Source organism: Mustelus asterias, chromosome 15 (genome assembly GCF_964213995.1).
Source record: "Mustelus asterias chromosome 15, sMusAst1.hap1.1, whole genome shotgun sequence".
NCBI classification, from domain to species: Eukaryota; Metazoa; Chordata; class Chondrichthyes; order Carcharhiniformes; family Triakidae; genus Mustelus; species Mustelus asterias.
Genome location: NC_135815.1, coordinates 97,977,966 through 97,996,613, shown reverse-complemented (window position 1 = coordinate 97,996,613; position 18,648 = coordinate 97,977,966). Strand labels below are relative to the sequence as shown.

Sequence of the window (18,648 nt, the reverse complement as noted above, 5' to 3'; positions counted from 1 at the left end):
CAAGTACTTTTTCGAAGTTTAGTTGCTGTTACAATGTCGGGAAACACAGCAACTAAATTTGCGCGCAGCAAGATCTCACCAAAAAGAACTTGCATTGAGATAGCGCCAATGGTGACCACTGGACCTCTCAGGGCACTTTGCAACAAATGAAGTACCGTTCTGATGTTTACTCTCAGTTGTAACATCGGAAATGCAGCAGCAATGAAATAAACAACCAAATCATTGTCTTTAAGCGTTGACTTAAAGAGGTGATCGAGGTGGCAGAGAGGGAGGGAACTCTGCAGGTATAGCGATCGGGGTGGAGGGAACTCTGCAGGGGTGGCAATCGGGGTGGGAGGGAACTCTGCAGGGGTGGCGATCGGGGAGGGAAGCAGGGAACTCTGCAGACGGGGTGATCGGCAGGAGGAATCTGCCGATGGGGCGATTGATAGGGTGGTACATCGGCGCAGAGAGCAATCGGCAGCCGGTGGGGGGCGGTGGTAGGAGATGTCCCAATGCACTGGGAGATCAGGGCGCCTGCGCAATGGCGCCCCAAGAGCTCAGCAGCTGGCTTCACCAGTGAGCTTAGGCTCCCCCCACTGGCGAGAATCACATCCTGGCACTTTTTTGTGCTCCAAGTGCCATAAGATTGCGATCGTAGCTCGCTGAAAAATCCAGCGCCTTTCTCTCCCATTTTCTCGCTTGTTCAGTGCTTAGAATTTATTTCCTAAGATCGCGCCCCGAATCTTTGCATTTATTCCAGGCACCTGGTCCGTCTGCCAGCCGGAGGCCAACGCAGAGGTGATTTAAAGTTAAACACAAAAATGGCCTTGGTCTCCCTGGAATCACAAAGCAATTGAGACCAATGTTGCTTTTAATCATCCCATTGACCTCCCTCCTTTGATAGCACTCTGTGCTGAACCCACAAACAAAACTGCAGATAATAAAGGGAAAAATAAATAAAGGTAATTCAAAGAGTGGGCTATGAAATACTTATGGGAGGTTGTATCTGACGCCTTACATCTTCAAAGAATGCCCATATGGAAGGGAAATAAATAATTGACAAATTTGATTTCTGTCAGTCTTTGGCAGAATTAGTGTAACATTCAGAGAAGAGGCTTCCTTCACACTGCTTGGGTTAACCACATATCAATGGGATTACTTTTCATTTAAATGCAGATAGCATCTGATACCTAAAAGGACTCCGCTGTCCAAATATTTTGCAAAATTTACTTCCTCATTTTGTCCCTTTGCAAAAAGATAAGTTAAGATTCAAAGGGGAGATAATTCAGCTGGTTAATAAAGAGTGTGTCTGAGCAGAGGAGAGGCGGAATCAAACGTTCCTGCCTGGGAGTCATTCACTGTTCAAGGCTCCCCCCCACCGCCGCCCGCCGCCACCGCCACGTTCAGCTTTGCTTCCCCCTAGTGTGTGAAATGCACTAGTCTCGGCTTCGGTGTCTCAGCAATCTCACCGCATTCAACCAGCTACCCAGGCAAGCCCTGCCTCCCTCTGACCTCACCATTCAATTCAACTACTGGCAGACAAAGCTTTTAACTTCAGAATTTCTGGAGAGCTCTCCCTGTCTTGACTGCTGGCACTCCTCCCTAACAGTGCATGAGGACTGAGTGGGCACGGTACGAGATAAGATACTTCACTGCTTTCTTCTTTTTGTTGGGCTCCTCTGCCGCTTGCTTGCTTGCTTTAGGACAGACAGAATGATTGCTTCCTCCCATTCCCCGGTTTAACAAACTGGAATAATTAACCGCTGCGCTCACAGACGCGGGATGCAATGAAGTTTCTTCATTTTTAACCTGGTAAGTTTTTTTTTTGTTATGGTTCCTTTCGTAAAGGTGAGGATGTTAGGCATTTTCCCCCCTCTTCTACCCCCCCCACCCCCGGTTAATAATTGGGGCGAGGGGGGTTCTTCTTGGCAAATGTTCTCCTAATTGTCAGAGGAAGTCAATAAGATTTCTGTACCGATAAAGGCTTTTGAACACACTGCATTGTAAACTGCCCGGCAGCAAGCAGGTTTGGAACCTATATTATGAGCGAGATTGTGAAACTCGCGTTTATTGCACTGGACCCAACTAAGCAAGTCCAATTTGCACTTTAGGTGGGAGCAGATTAATGCTTCCGTCTAAATTTACCCTGCTTCCTTTCCCCATCACTTTAAAAATAAAACTCTCCAGACAGATTTTTCTGGAGGATCTGATTAAACCAAATGGGGGTGGGGGGAGCTCTGTTCGCAAGAAGCCTGATCGCTCCCATCACATGTCAAAGCTCTGAACACAATCTGCTGCTTTTTATTCAAATCTTGGATTCCACATCTCAGCGTTTCCCCCAGACCTGTAAAATTGATTTTCAAATCATCCCCCCCCCCTCCTCCGTTCATACCAAAATGCTGTTGTGTCAACAACTCGTGTCGATGGAAAACAAAAAGTAATTTTAAAACAAGATGCGTAATGCATAGAAGTCAGAACGACTTCTTAACACAATGGCACGCTGCAGTGAAGTAAGCAAACCCGTTCAGCTTAATGTGGGTTCAGTCAGAAACGTAAGAGGCTGCCAAAAACGGCCAGCAGTGATTGGATTTTTTTTTTAGTCATCGTGTTATCAAGATTTAGCTTAAGTATCCCAGCCACATTAGTTCAGCCGTAAAGTTTGTCTCCTTGCATGTGCAGTCGGAATGTGGCCATTAAAAAGGTGATAGCTACTAATGCACATTCGGATGCCTCGCAATGCAGTTGTCATCAAAGTTCTGCAGTTGCACTGTCTTGTGTGAAATTAGGGGGAGGGTGGAGGAGGGATCAATCCTCTATTCCAGTTGATTTTAGATGCAGATTCTCCCTTTCTGCAACAACTGGCAAGTATGCCAATGGGTCAGTGAGGTGATCTGCAGAGATGTGTGACTGGCAGTGGTGGGACTGGTCTAAAACAACAGCAATGTTATCTTTAAAATGGACAGAATGTAGACAAGCTGGGCACCTCAGCACCCAAGTCAAACTCGCAAGTAAAACCCCCTGTACACTTCGCATCCAGAGCCTGGGACTTGCGAGATGCAGCACAGGGTTTATTATTGTGACCCCAGGGACCAAAAGACAATCATGAATTATACACAGGCAGCGACGAAAATTGGCAGCTGTACAAAACAGCAGCTTAAGCAAGCTTCCCTCGATTTTAAAACAGAAGGATCAATAGCTGAAGTCAGCCAGGGCAGAAAAAGAAGTTATGTTAAAACAAACCAACTTCCCGACGATTTGTGGCTTTTTAATATTGAAATAAAACACAAAGTCCGGAGGCTGCCGTGGTTTCTCTCGACGGTGGGGCTTCGCCGTAATTAAAGCAAATTAAGGTGAATGCCAGCAGTAAACATCTGACCCAAGGGTCCTGTAAGGCTGGCATCTTGCAGTTCCTACCACCCCCAAGTGGGCAAAAATCTTGTACACAAGAGCGGCTGCGGCCAGCTTCCACTGAAGGGAAGCAGCAGTCAGCATTGAGGAGGAAGAATAAAAACAAGGGAGAGTATTTGACCTTATCCACCAACGTGCTGTAAAGTTAAGGTTGTTTCAATTAGACAAATCTGGAACAGATTACACATCTTGTAACATTTCAGGCCCTCCAAATTCCACTTCACAAGGGGTCGTCGTGTCCGACTCGTGAAGCTTCAGTGCATTCGATTTGAATTTGCTTGTAAAAGCACAACGTTGGAGCTTTAAAGAGATGGGCATCTTTAACCAAAAGCCAGCCAGCCCTTCAGACAAAGACTCTTCTGATCAAATCGAACATTCCCCTATTTTAAACAGAAATTTTAAGAGTTTAATCTAGCATTGCAAGGGTTGGCAAAGCCCGGCTTCACGCTTCTCTGTAATGTTTTTGTCCCAGAATGTGGAGCCAGTCGATGCCATAAATGTTTACAGGCAAGCTTAAAATTATGTTTTTCACACCAAAGTCAGTCAGCCAGTCGCCTTCAAGGGTCCAGCTAACACTTCACTGAACAGCCACAGTCTCCTCTGCACAACGGTAATATGCGGCAGAACAGGAATGAGAGAAAAAAAATGCAATTTTGGGTTTTCTTTAATTGGGGGAGAACAGGGAACTGAAGGGAAAAAAAACTCTCACACATTCCTGCATCACTCAGTTAACTTCTTTGTATAAACAGGCTTTGGGTTTCAAGACTGGTGTAATCTATTAGTGGGTTACACAGGGTTGGGGGGGGTGGGGGGAGAACAGGAGTTGTGAGGAAGGATTAGCAGCGCAAATCTGGGGGTGGGGGGGGGGAAGGGAAGAGAAAAAAGAATAGCAGAAGAGATTAGCATTCTTTAATAGCAAATATTTTGGGGGCAAATTGATATGTCCTTCAGGGAAACGTTATAGGTTTGATATATCCCATTTAGAATCTAGAAGCGAGAAACATAAAGGTCCCCTGTACTTGGACCAACAGACCTACCCTTTGTTTTTAGTTCTGACGTTTATAGGTACAAGATTCCTAAGGAACCCTGCAAGTAGCTCCAAAGGCCATAGCAGCACAGAGCCAGCGGTGAAAAACTGGGGAAAACAATAAAACTGGTCACAATGGAGAATGTACAAAGTTTGCTGCTGTTTATTCTAAAATACGTGTGCCCCCCCGCTTTACACAATTTCAAGAGAGTGTCTAATTAAAATTGCCACTGCACAATTATTCTATTGACCAAATTAAGCTTTAAAGAAAATCATTTCCCCCTCCCCAAAAAAAAAATCGGTGGCGTAGAATCTGCTTGTGAAAGGAAGACTTGTGCGATTCCCCTGCTAATTTAATCATCAGTCAACCACTTCCACCGCCAGAGAGAGAAAATGTCCTCAACAGTGAAAAGGGTTAAAAAAAAAATCTTCGTTTTATCAAACAGCAAGGGTAATCTAAACCTTGTGGTCTGCACCTTGTGATACTGAGCAATCAAAACCAGTAATAATGTCTCATCAATAATATTGAGGAACACAGTGAGCTGTCAGCTGATTATATTCAGAATGGAAACTAACGTTGCCTGAAATAGTCTAACATTATCTAAAGAGCTAGCCAGTGCACTGACATGTTATGCTTCAGCCGATGGCCACTGTGCAAGAAACCTGCACAGTTACTCCCTTTGTACAACTGCATAAGGCTTAATGCGCAGAGATGGAATCTGAAACTACGGCGTACATGTTGTTTTCCAAATCCTCAATTTGGTGCTGACTTAGTGAAGCTTCGTCAGCTCCGTCCATCATTAAACTCTGCACGCAATCCAAGCCACAAGAGGAGTTCGGTGCACCGTTTTACAAAGAGAAACAAACACAATCATAGCGTGGCCCCCGAGATCTAAAATCTGTACACAAAACCTCCTGGATTCAAGTGTTGTTCGTTTCTTAGGTTCTAAACAACGGAGTGGAACCCCCACCCCCCCACAAAACGTGATCAAGAGGCAGCACTGATGACAAGCCATAGCTCCTTGTGAGGTGTTACTGCTAGCTTAGTTTAGCCAAGTGAAGAATTAGCAAGGTAGCAGCTAACACTTCTAGTAAAGTGGGGGGGGGGGGGGGGGGGGGCGGGGGGGGGACTACTCTGCACATAGCCTCCCTGCTAGGGGAGGCAGGAGTTCAGATAGGACAGCAGGGAAATCCCAAGATCCAGAACGAGGAGCCGTTCCAATCTTCTCCAAAAAAATGGGAATATTTTGGGGACTCACTACGACAGGGAACGGTTGAGGGCATGCACTTCAGGGAAGGTTTGTAAATCACACAAGGGAGAAGGGAATAGAGGGTGCTTCTGTAGGGTTAGATGAGGAAGGATGGAGAGAGACTCCAGTGGATCTGCATGGACTAGTTGGGCCGAATAGACTGTTTCTGTGCTGTATATTCGGTGTAATGATTCACAATACATAGTGACTGGTACGAAGGCGCACAGCAGCTTATTGGAAATTACCATCCCGTGCCAACAATATCATTTGTGAGTGAAACGCAAGCAGGCATATGCCCCCATCACCGGAGGCACAGAAGGCTCCAGAGAAACGTCCAAAAATATTCTCCCTCCTTTCCTTTGGAGCCGTTCCCAGTTTCTGGACGGGACTGTGTCATCAAAGCAAAACTGGACTGTCGTAACTTTTTTCTTCCTCATTTATTATCCCGGACATCGCTCACTGTACACAAGGTACACATTAATTTGCTGCCAGCGTAAAAACGTGGTCGCTCACTCTCTGCAGTGCATTTAAAGAAAACCTAAGCTGTTTGGAAGCATAAATTAATCGCGCCACAGCACCAGTTGCCAGTTTCTAAAATATATTGATATCAAACATCCTGACAGGGCTAATAGATCAGACTATTATTAGTTTGGGACAATATCTTAATGCATTGTATCACTTTATATGGGAATGGACTACCTGCATTTTGTTAGTGGCCTCCTCTGCAACTCTGTATTTACAAAGCATCACTCGACAAAGTTAAAAACTTTACAATGAGACCTATTCAAGAGTTGCTTACGTACAACACCGGTCTCAGACAATTTAAACAAAAGACACAAGTCAAGGCACCACATCCCTAATTAGCATCCCTGAATTGTGTCCCTGATGCAGTCGCTACACAATGCAGTTTAATCTTGCTTTGAAGTTGGAAGGCTGTGCAGCAACAATAAATGTACATCAAAAACCCGTTTTCACCCACATCATTGCACGGTTCAACGGTGCAGGAGAACAGACTCTGACAGCTGTCAAAGTTTCAGTTTATTTATTAGTGTCACAAGTAGGCTTACATTAACACTGCAATGAAGTTACTGTGAAAATCCCCTAGTCGCCACACTCCGGCGCCTATTTGGGTACACTGAGGGAGAATTTCGCATTGGCCCAATGCACCCTAACCAGCACGTCTTTCGGACTGTGGGAGGAAACTGGAGCACCCGGAGGAAACCCACACAGATACGGGGAGAACGTGCAGACTCCGCACAATGACCCAAGCTGGGGGAATTGAACCCGGGTCCCTGGTGCTGTGAGGCAGCAATGTTAACCACTGTGCCTCGCTAAATGTGAAGATTGTGGAAACCTGACATGGAGAACATAATGGGGAGATGGTGACTATCTTTCTCTACACCCTAGCTATGACTGTAACACTACATTCTGCACCCTCTCCTCTCCTTCTCTATGAAGGAAAGAAAGGCAAGAAACAATACTTTTCACTGTATCCCAATACATGTGACAATAATAAATCAAATCAATTATTAATTCTGCCCTTGTAAAAAAAAAAGGACACTTTTGCTCGATGACACAGGGCAATCCAGTGTTTCTTTATTGGGGTATTTAGAAAAAAAGCTGAATTCTATTTTTTAAGCTTGCACTTCGAATTGTCATTTAAGAGCTTTATTTAAATAAAATCACCCCACACTGGCTGCCCACTTAGAGACCAGTTTGCCCAAAGTAGGTTGATTTAATTTTATAACCAAAAGAGAAAATGCTGGAAAATCTCAGCAGGTCCGGCAGCATCTGTAAGGAGAGAAAAGAGCTGGTGCTTTGAGTCCAGATGACCCTTTGTCAAAGCTTTATGATTTAATGTTATACCACGGGCTCAGGAACCGGCGCTCGGTGGCAGTGAATCGTAAGCAGCAGCTTCGAGAAAGGGCACAGCCAGCAGGATTTCCCCACTTCTATTTGGTTCGGATCACAGTAAAGCTGCTGATGTGCGAAGGCATTCTTCGCTGCCGTCACACAGGGGTGTGAAAGGCAGAGCCTGGCTGGGAAGCACGTACAATCAAGGGGGAGTCTTTTAAAAAAAAAGACCCAAAGCTGTTCCAACTAATCCCGGAGTCAGGAGCGGTGTCCACTTTCAAAGGGTTGTCACGCCTTTTATCCTGCTCCAATTTGGAGGGGGAGACAGGAGGGGAGGGAGAGGAAATAAGTCCTTTGGTACACAAGAACTTAATGAGTTTCATGCTCTCACCAAAACAGACTGCTTTTGCCTTTGCGACAAGACTTCTGCCAGTGGGGCCTTGCATAAGAAATGCATTTAAAACCAAGCTGATTCAAAGCTTAAAATGAGAACTAAACACCATTCGTGCTTTGGTGTTGTTTGCAGGATTTTAGCTACAATTGGGTATCGCAGTAACAATATGTGCTCAACCCCAGTCTTCCTCTCTCTTTGACTCAAATGCTTTTGACAGAATTCAAAATGCTTCTCTCATCAAACAACTCCAACACACCCCTGTGCGAATGAATGTCAAAAACCCTGTCAAGTCATCCCGAGAGTGCATTAATTGCCACTTAGAGCCTTTGATCATATATCGAAAGATTGATTTTTTTCACCAGCTGACTTTGCTATTTCATTTCTTTACCCTGCCGCCCACAATAAAAGTTGCAACAATAGATGGCAATCTTGCTAAGGAGCAGATCTCCAACACAGTCTAAAATCACCACTGAATAAGCATAGAATCCCTCCAGTGCAGAAGGAGGCCATTTGACACATCGAGCCTGAACCAACCACAATCCCATCCAGGCCCTATCCCCGCAACCCCATTTATTTACCCTGCTAGTCCCCCTGACACTAAGAGACAATTTGGCATTCCAATCCACCTAACCAGCACATCTTAGGGTGGCACAGTGGTTAGCACTGCTGCCTCACAGTGCCAGGGACCCGGGTTCGCTTCCCGGCTTGGGTCACTGTCTGTGTGGAGTCTGCACGTTTTCCCCGTGTCTGCGATTGTTCCCTCCGGGTGCTCTGGTTTCCTCCCACAGTCCAAAGATGTGCTGGTTAGGTTGATTGGCTATGCTAAATAGACCCCTAGGTTCAGGGGGATTAGCAAAGTAAATATGGGGCCAGATGGCCTACTCCTGCTCCTAGTTCTTATGTGATGTTACGGGGATAGGGTGGGATTGTTGTCGGTGTAGGCTCGATGGGCTGAATGGCCTCCTTCTGTACTGGAGGAATTCTATGATTCTATGATCTTTCAGACTGGGGAGGAAAACGGAGCACCCGGGGGAAAGCCACGCAGACATGGGGAGAATGTGCAAACTCCACTCAGACAGTGATCCGAGGCTGGAATTGAACCCTGGTGCTGTGAGACAGCAGTGCTAACCACTGTGTCACCGTGCCATGTGCTCTATTCTTTTTATTCTTATTGTGTTAGAACATTATTTGTTTGTTCCTTAAATGAATATTTGGGCAAAGAAAAAGTACGACCATCATAATAATACAAAAAGCTGACACCATAAATTGCTAGCTGTAAGTTTGACAGATTGTCCCTGTGGTTATGCTGCCTCAGTGGGATAATTAAATCAAGTCCTCTATAATTTTAATTCTCATATTAATTTCCTTTACCTGGTCCAGATTTCCAAAATTAACAGTGAGTCACCCAAACAAACCGGCCAGAAATACTAAATTTACTCCAAAAATTAATTACCTTCTCTGCCATAGCTACTCTGTCTAAACTCTTTGTAATTATAATTCAAATTTTAATTCAAGGCTGACCTTTCTACAGATAGACTGAAATATTACCAAGTAGGATCTTATCCCTGCCGATATATAAAATCCCCAGCACCAAAGGTAACCTCCGAGACAAATCCAATATGAAACTGTACTGAATAAATGAATCTGAACATTTTTAATTAAACTGAGAGCTGGACAAAGGCTAACACTTGACAGAAACGGATTTCAGAGCTGATGTCAATTGGACTGCTTTGTACTGAGTGTGATCGCTACATGCCCTGATCCTCTGGGTAGGACTGTGTTGGCTAAAACCATTTAAAGCTTCCAGTATATGAGTATGAAACAGAGAAAATAGGAGCAGAAGTAGGCCATTTGGCCCTTCTAGCTTGCTCCATCGTTCATTATGATCATGGCAGATCATCCAACCGGCCTGGTATGGTGGCACAGTGGTTAGCTCTGCTGTCTCAAAACGCCAAGGACCCCGGTTAAATTCCCGGCCTTGGGTCACTCTCTGTGCGGAGTCTGCACGTTCTCCCCGTATCTGCATGGGCTTCCTCCAGGTGCTCCGGTTTCCTCCCACAGTCTAAAAGATGTGATGGTTAGGTGCTAAATTCTCCCTCAGTGTACTCAAACAAGAGCTGGAGTGTGGCGACTAGGGGATTTTCACAGTAACTTCATTGCAGTGTTAATGTAGGTCTACTTGTGACACAAATAAAACTTTTCAATAGCCTGATCCCACCTTTCCTCAATATCCTTTGATCCCTTTCATCCCAAGAGTTTTACCCAACTCCTTCTTAAACCATACAATGTTTTGGCCTCAACCACTTTCTGTGGTAGTGAAGTCCACAGGCTCACCACTCTCTGGATGAAGAACCTTCTCCAGATCTCAGTCCTAAAAAATTTACCCTTATCCTTAGATTATGACCCCTGGTTCTAAATTCCCCCACATTCAGAAACCTCTTTCCTGCATCTACCCTGTCCAGTGGTGTTAGAATTTTATAGGTTTCTATGAGACTCCCCCCTAATTTTTCTAAACTCCAGGCAATATAATCCTAACCAATCCAATCTCTCCTCACACATCAGTCTCACCATCACAGAAATCAGTCTGGTGAACTTTCGCTGCACTCCCTCTATAGCAAGAATATCCTTCCTTAGACGATGAGACCAAAAGTGCACACAACATTCCAGGTGTGGCCTCACCAAGGCCCTATATAATCGCAGCAAAACATCCCTGCTCCTGTACTTGAATCCTCTCGTTATGAAGGCCAACATACCATTTGCCTTCTTTACCACCTGCTGCACCTACATGCTTACCTTCAGTGACTGAGGACATGCAGGTCTCATTGCACATTCCCCTCTCTCAATTCAGATAATAATCTGCCTTTCTCTTTTTGCTACCAAAGTGGAAACCCTCACAGTTATCCACATTATATTGCATCTGTTCAGCTTGTCCAAATCACAATGAAGCATCTCTGTATCCTCCTCACAGCTCACCATCCCACCCAGCTTTGAGTAATCTGCAAATATGAAAATTGAGTGCACAGCTAAATTTAATATTTACTATTTCATGCACCATATATTTTCCTAATAACAAAAATGCAGAGTGAAAGGAGGGAAGTGTGACAGAGAGAGAGAGTGGCAGAGAGAGAGAGAAAGTGAATATGCACATGGAGACTCTACTTGGTACCTCACGAAGTCACAAGGCAACAAGTTGCATGCTGAGCCAGAGAGAGTCAGAAAGCTGTTGGTTCAAATCTCACTCCAGACACTAGAGCACAAAAATCCAGGCTGACACACTAGTGCCGTTACTGAGGGAGTGCAGCACTGTCACATGCGCTGTCATGACAAATGAGACCCCATCTGCTCTCTCTGGTCGATGTAAAAGATCCCGTTGCACTATTTTGAAACAGAGTTACTGGGAGTTACCCCCGGTGCCTTGGCCAATGTCTATCCCTCAGTCAACACCAAAAATCATCCAGTCATTATCCCATTTCTGTTTGTGGAGGCTTGCTGTGCATAAATTGACTGTGGCACATCCCTCATTACAACAGGAACTACACTTCAAACATATGTAACTGGCTGGAAAATGCTTTGAGACTTGCTGAGGTCATGGAAGACGCAATAGAAATACAAGTGTTTTTGCAGCTGTTTCCAGCTCCATTATCAAATAGGTGGCCAATACCCCTGACCCAAGTTTACACACAGAGCATGGCTACATGTGCAAGGTATCAGATAGATCCTACTGATGGTCTAGAACAGGTTCAGCCAATGCTGGACCAATGCCAATGCTCTGCTACTGCTGCCAGCGAGAACAGAGAATTTGGCGCTCAGCCAAATCTTCATTCACTGCAGCGGGACTGGTGAATCCCAGCCACGGGCAAGGTCGGAGAATTCCAGCTGTTATTAAATATATAAAATATGACATGGTCTTGACAACAGCTCACATTTAGAAACTCTAAGATCAGCAAGGTGCCTTGGGGTATTGTGAACCTTTGGTGTAGGAAATGCCATTGACTTTTCAACCAAGCAAGCCAACTTTCAGTTGCTGAGCAGTTTTCTTCAGTATTCACATTACCTTTCCCTACCCTAGCCCCGGGCTCCTGCACCTCTGGCAGCCCTGCACAGTATTTAACGTCCTGTATTTTTCAGGCCAGTAGTTATGCTTTTGCAGCACACCATTCCTGGCAGTGACGGCTCAACTGACAAATCCGCACTCTGCCATTTAAATTTAAGGCCAACATTATCCAGCACCTCTGAAATTTGCCTGGGTTGAAAGGAGTCAGAGATGTATAGTGAAATCGGACAGTTCCAGCTTGCACCGATCCAGCAGGTTATATGGTACACTGCACAGTGGCACAGAAGTTAGCGCTGCTGCCTCACAGCGCCAGGGACCCGGGTTCGATTCCGACCTCGGGTGACTGTGCAGACTCCGCACATTCTCCCCGTGTCGGCGTGGGTTTCCTCCATGTGTTCCGGTTTCCTCCCACAGTCCGCGGATGTGCGGGTTATGTGGATTGGCCATGCTAAATTGCCCTTAGTGTCAGAGAGATTAACAGGGTAAATGCAGGGGAATAGGGCCTGGGTGGGATTGTTGTCAGTGCAGGCTCGATGAGCCAAATGGCCTATTTTTGCACTGTAGAGATTCTATGATAGGTCTATAATTCAAGATCTGCAACATTAAAATGTCTGCCTGTATTTCAAACACTTGTTAAAGACTGCGGCACGCACAAACATAAAGAAATGCGATATTTAAAATAGCTTACAGTTCTGTCATGTTACCACCTTTCCAGTATGAAAGCAGGTTCCACATATTTAGAAAAATAAATCACCAAAGGAGATTTCTAAGCACTGACACTTATTGTTCGGAGATAGAAACAACAATATACAAAAACCTGCCGTGTGCGTCTATTGCTATTTATAATCCAGGAAGGAAGGCATCAGCATTTGCAAAAGTCATTTTCCCTACAAACTGCTGATTTGGGACTGACTGCAATTAGCATTTTCTCAAACCACCATCACGGAAAGCCTGAAGTTTGAAGGCCTAAGACCCTGCCAAGTAATTGCCAAAGGTGATTTCTTGAGATGAGCAGATGCCCTCCCAACCAGGGCGTATTGATAGGATAGATATATTCATTATGCAGTAATCAGGCTATTTCATCCAGCCACTGACACTATCAGAATTGAGTGCCAAGAGTAATTGATGCCTGAGGTACAGCTTTCAGCTTTAATTACGTCAACTGAAATTCTATCGAAATTGTGCTTTCAGTCTGCCACCCATTGCCTTTCCTAACTGTGTTCACAGGTCAAACTTTGGCAGAAAGAATATTCACCGAAAATCCAGCAGCCACGAAGGAAAATCAAGATCTGTTGCAGCATTTTATTCCAGTGAAATATTTCCAGTAGGGAGGAGTTGAGGGTTGAGATCATTTGACCCACTCTCCCTCCCCTCCGCCCCTTACTCCTCAATGATCGGGAATACAGTTTCGACTTAGAGGAACTGCAGGTGGAGCAAAAGGAGCTAAAACTAAAAAAAAAACACACACACCTTGGGGAACCAATTCTCCAAACAAGGTGTGTGCGACGCACGGTTCGGCACTGACGACAAGTTTCCAATGCCCCCTGCAATTGGAGCATTACAGATCACCGTTGGTTAAGCTTCAGTTATGTGAATGGTTCCCTCGATGTGGAGCTTTGACGTTGCTGCTCTCTGCCACGCTGCTGAGGAGTGCTGCCCGGATACACAAAGGAGCCAATTCAGACCACAGCTGCGGGGCAACAACAAAAGAGGTCTTATAATGCTTCCGCTTTTTTTGATATAAAACGCAGATTCAAAGGAAGCAAAGCGCCAACTTGCCCAAGAGCGTCAAGCAAGTTGGCAGATTTCCTCAAGCGGAGGTGGTTCTTTATTTAAAAAAATAATAATAATGCTGATCCGGCAATCGTAAACTTTTGTGGGCATGTCCACTGAAAGATTGGGCGAAAATCAGGTGGCGTGGAATGTAAACCAGGATCAGTTGTGTAAACACCAAGACAACAGGAAATAACCACAGTGCTGGAGGGATTAAACTGGAGCATTATTCCGGGAGAAAGGAACTACTATCTGGACATGCTGAATTTACGTTCCAAGATTTTCCTCCTTTTGCAAACGTATGATTTTCTGGGATGCACTAGATACGGTAAGATTCCATTTCTTTCTCCCCTCCAATGTTAGTGCAGATTAGGGATAAGTACGCGCTGCCACACAGCACTGAATTGCTGAAATTGTGGCTTTTGTATTTCAAAGCGGAGATGGCGATTTAGCCCGAATTACACAAACATCACCAGCGATTTCCTTCTCGAAGTCAGTGTGAGTCATTATTAAATTTTAAAAAGTGCCCACTTTATCATTCTGCAATATGGCAAAACATGGAAAAGTGAGCAACTGGTGTGACACATTGAAGACTTTATATTTACTCAGGTCAGATTCTGATCCAAGGTGGGAGTGACAGCTGCCCACAAGTGTTGCCCTCTTAAAAAAGATACTTGACAAGAAATGCCACTTTGCGAGAAGCATTAGTTTGGCTCATATCAAATTATCCTCTTTGACTTTAAGTGCACGCTTAAGTGAGGCCAAAAGTATGAGATACGTTACTGGCAAGAGTACAGCCAGGACCAGAGTGAAAGTGAGACTGGCTTGAAGTGAAAATAACCCCGATCCTTCTTTTTGTCTTAGGGAATCAGTACAAATTATACAAAACACTCCACAGCCTGCAGTTCTGATCTGAAGATAAGCAAGGACCCTTTTGGGAGAACGCTGTTCCAGGGAAACTGAGACAAGTCGGTGAGTCCAAGGATTTTAAAGGCTTAAAATGGAAAACATTAAAATGGAGATTGACCGTTTACGGGGGGCGGGGGGGGGGGGGGGGGGCATTACCATACTTAAGGATGCTTAACTTAACTCAAACATTTGTTTATAAGACTGCTATTGTTATCTTCCTACAGCTCAGATTATACATCAAATCTATTTTCTCTGCCTTCTAGATTCTAAAGAACTGGACGACCCACCGATCAACGATGACCCTCGACGTGATCAGCAAGGTCTGGAATTTCTTTGTGTGGGCTGGCGTGGGATCATTCCTGGGACTGTTGGTGCAAACAGTCACTGTGGAAACATGCCCGTCAGTCTGCCGCTGTGACCAAGGATTTGTGTACTGCAATGACCGGGGCCTGACATCCATACCGACCGGCATTCCACACGACTCCACGACCCTCTTCCTGCAGAACAATCAAATCAACAACGCTGGGATTCCGAGGGAGCTTCTCAACCTGCTGAAGGTGGAAACCATTTACTTGTACAGCAACTCTCTGGATGAATTTCCCACCAACGTCCCAAAGTACATTAAAGAACTCCATCTGCAGGAGAACAACATACGGACAATTTCCTTGGATTCGCTTTCCAAAATTCCCTACCTGGAAAGGCTGCACTTGGATGATAATTCAGTCTCTGCTGTTAGTATTGAGGAAGGCGCTTTTCGAGAGAATAAGTATCTTAAGTTGATTTTTTTGTCCAGGAATCACCTCAGCAGCATACCCATCGGACTCCCCAACACAATTGAAGAGCTGAGGCTGGATGACAACAGAATTGCCACCATTTCTGAGAATGCCCTCAGACACCTCGTTGGCTTGAAGCGCCTGGTGTTAGACGGGAACTTGCTCACCAATCAAGGGCTTCGAGATAAGGTTTTCATGAACCTTGAGAACCTTACAGAGTTATCGCTTGTGCGCAACATACTGACTTCGCCTCCCGCTCTGCCCATTACCAACCTGCAGAAGCTGCACCTCCAGGAAAACCACATCAATCGGATCCCCTCCAATGCCTTTTCCTATCTCAGACAATTGCAGCGACTGGACCTGTCGAATAATAACTTAACTAACTTGCCTCAGGGAATCTTTGATAATCTGAACAACCTGTCCCAGCTGCTACTCCGCAACAACCCCTGGTACTGCGGATGTAAGATGAAGTGGGTCCGGGATTGGCTGCGTTCCCTTCCAGTTGGGGTCAACGCCCGTGGACTGATGTGCCAATCCCCTGACAAGGTGAGAGGCATGGCCGTTAAGGACCTAGCGGTCGCAATGTTTGGCTGCAAAAATATCTCTTCGGAGAACACCTTCCCCACCATCTCGCCCACCGCTGGGACATCAGTCGGGAGCTCCGCCACTCGTGGGCACTGGCCTCCGTTCGAGTCGAAACGGCCAGACTGGAAAAAGCCGGACCGTAACAAAAACCATCAGCCCACGGCAGTCCCGGGGGGTAGAGCTGTTCGAATCAATGTGAAATCCGTCAGCGTAGATACAATTCACATCACCTGGAAGATTGCCCTGCCTATGACGGCACTAAGGCTCAGTTGGCTCAAGTTGGGCCACAACCCAGCGTTGGGAGCCATTACGGAAACCATAGTGCACAGCGGGAGAAGTGAGTACTTGCTCACAGCCCTTGAACCAGAGTCATCCTATCGAATATGTATGGTTCCCATGGAAACCAGCAATGTTTATCTGTTGGACGAGACCCCAGTCTGCACAGAAACACAGACCGCATCTCTGACGATGCACAATCCTACGACCACCCTCAACAGAGAACAAGAGAAGGAACTTTACAGGAATACACGGCTGCCTTTGGCAGGTATCATCGGGGGTGCGGTGGCTGTAATAGCAATTGCTTTACTTGCACTGGTCTGCTGTTACATGCACAGAACTGGGACGCCTTTCTCCAAGACCTGTGCATATAGCAGGGGGCGGCGAAGGAAGGATGACGATTACGCAGAGGCTGGAACTAAGAAGGACAACACGATATTAGAAATTCGGGAAACTGCTTTTCAGATGATTCCTATGAACAGTGAACAAGCGGCCAAGGAGGAGTTTGTAATACACACTATATTTCCGCCTAACGGGATGAATTTGTACAAAAACAACCACAGCGAAAGCAACAGTAGCAACAGAAGTTATAGAGACAGCGGGATACCAGATTCAGATCATTCGCACTCATGATAATTACAGGGACTACGAACTTAAGTGACTGTGGGAGTGGCTGTACTACTTGGAAACACTGGATTTGGGAATACTGGAGGAAACAGGACTGTACATTTGCCATATAATTTATATTTAATGAACTTTATATCAAAAGTTGCAGAATCCGGGTGAATATTGCCAACTGTGCAGTATGGATGCCAGATCACTGATTACAATTCTATATTTTAGTAACTTCTAGTAATTTGTATTTTTTTCTTTGATAATCTTAAAAAAGATTTAAGAGAATTTAAATTTCCATGCTTTATTGACGGAAGATTGCTTGTCAACTGTGAAAAAGTGAGTTTTCTTACAAGTGTTGAACATTCAGATACTTTTTTTTAGCCTATTTGAGAACCTTGTAGCTCAAGCACAGGTCTTTTTCCTAGCTACTGAGGGTAGGTATCCTACAGTTGAGTAGTAAAACTTGGTGAAGACGATTTTAATTCAGGTTGAAGGGGAGACTATGTATGTTGTTCACGCCTGAGTATGTTGCACAGAAGTAACTATAATACCTGAAACATGACAGTGGTTGTAATACATCATTCCAGCTTACAGTCTACATTACCTGCGATTAAGTTTAGACTTTGAGCCACAGACCTCTTTGTTGCCACAGGAAAAAAAAAGGTACTTTTAAAAAAAAGTTAAACCAAAGTGCAGTCTTAGCCCTTTGGCCAGTCTTGTACGTGCCTTGACCGAATGTTAATTGTATTCAGCGTTTTAAAAATTCGGTAACTTTTTTTTTCTCGCCATACTTGTTAATGAGAAAAACGTGGTCTTTCTGCAGAATAAAACCGAACAAAATCAACTGCTGTGTTAACTGCTCCACAATGACGCAAAATCAGCCTGCATTTTAGCATTGCCAACTGTGATTAAATATATTCATAGAATCATAGAATCCTTACAGTGCAGAAGGAGGCCCATTGAGTCTGCACTGACAACAATCCCACTCAGGCACTATCCCCACACCCCATGTATTTATCCTGTTAATCCCTCTGACACTAAGGGGCAATTTAGCACGGCCAATGCATCTAACCCGCACTGTGGGAGGAAACTCCGCGGAGCACCCAGAGGAAACCCACGCAGACACGGGGAGAAAGTGCAGACTCCACACAGGCAGTCACCCGAGGCCGGAATTGAACCCGGGTCCCTGGTGCTGTAAGACCATAAGACATAGGAGCAAAATTAGGCCACTTGGCCCATCGCGTCTGCTCTGCCATTCGATCATGGCTGATATTTTTCTCACCCCCATTCTCCTGCCTTTTCCCCTGTGAGGCAGCAGTGCTGTACACCATGCTGCCATATTCCTGGAGATTCCATCACATGACTTGGCCCCCCATGCTCCAGCCATTAGTCAGCCAACACATCCAACCCTCGTGACCCACGGTCTTCCTATGCCAATTGGAAAGCACAAAGGCTCATTACCCAATTGGATGATGCTTGACTGTCAGCCAGATGGCCTTACTTTCCTCTATTTTCAAATATTTTTCTATCTGATGAGGAGAAATGTTCAAGGACGAAAACAATCTTTATGAATGCCCCAGTGACTTTTCCCTAGGGTTGCACGTGGCAGGGCCCTGCAGACTGACTCTGGGGCAGAATTTTACACTCTCCCACCCCCACCAAAGATGGTTCTGAGGCCGGGGGCGGTTGTAAAATTGAATGGATGGGAATGCCCCTCTGGAGCCAGTCCAAACCCAGACACTTCACAG

The 18,648-nt window shown here is 45.3% G+C and overlaps 2 protein-coding genes across 5 annotated transcripts in view; one reads left to right on the top strand and one right to left on the bottom strand.

Annotated features, from left to right (window-relative positions):
• The window catches only part of macrod2 (mono-ADP ribosylhydrolase 2), a 937,884-nt gene that overhangs the window by 786,203 nt on the left and 133,033 nt on the right, over window positions 1–18,648 (bottom strand). The gene's annotated exons all lie outside the window — the stretch shown is intronic.
• flrt3 (fibronectin leucine rich transmembrane 3) lies at window positions 1,526–17,742 on the top strand. Of its 2 annotated transcripts, none has more exons than XM_078230374.1 (4): window positions 1,526–1,794; window positions 13,197–14,070; window positions 14,607–14,714; window positions 14,915–17,742. In XM_078230374.1, exon 4 carries the CDS (start codon window positions 14,948–14,950, stop codon window positions 16,916–16,918), a length of 1,971 nt encoding a protein of 656 aa, XP_078086500.1. In that variant the 5' UTR covers window positions 1,526–1,794; window positions 13,197–14,070; window positions 14,607–14,714; window positions 14,915–14,947; the 3' UTR covers window positions 16,919–17,742. The 2 variants fall into 2 exon arrangements, with proteins under 2 accessions (XP_078086500.1, XP_078086501.1); XM_078230375.1 differs by having other exon boundaries at window positions 1,539–1,614.

Coding starts and splice junctions, on each gene's coding strand:
- flrt3 (XM_078230374.1), top strand. CDS start 14,948: ATGACCCTCGACGTGATCAGCAAGGTCTGGAATTTCTTTGTGTGGGCT.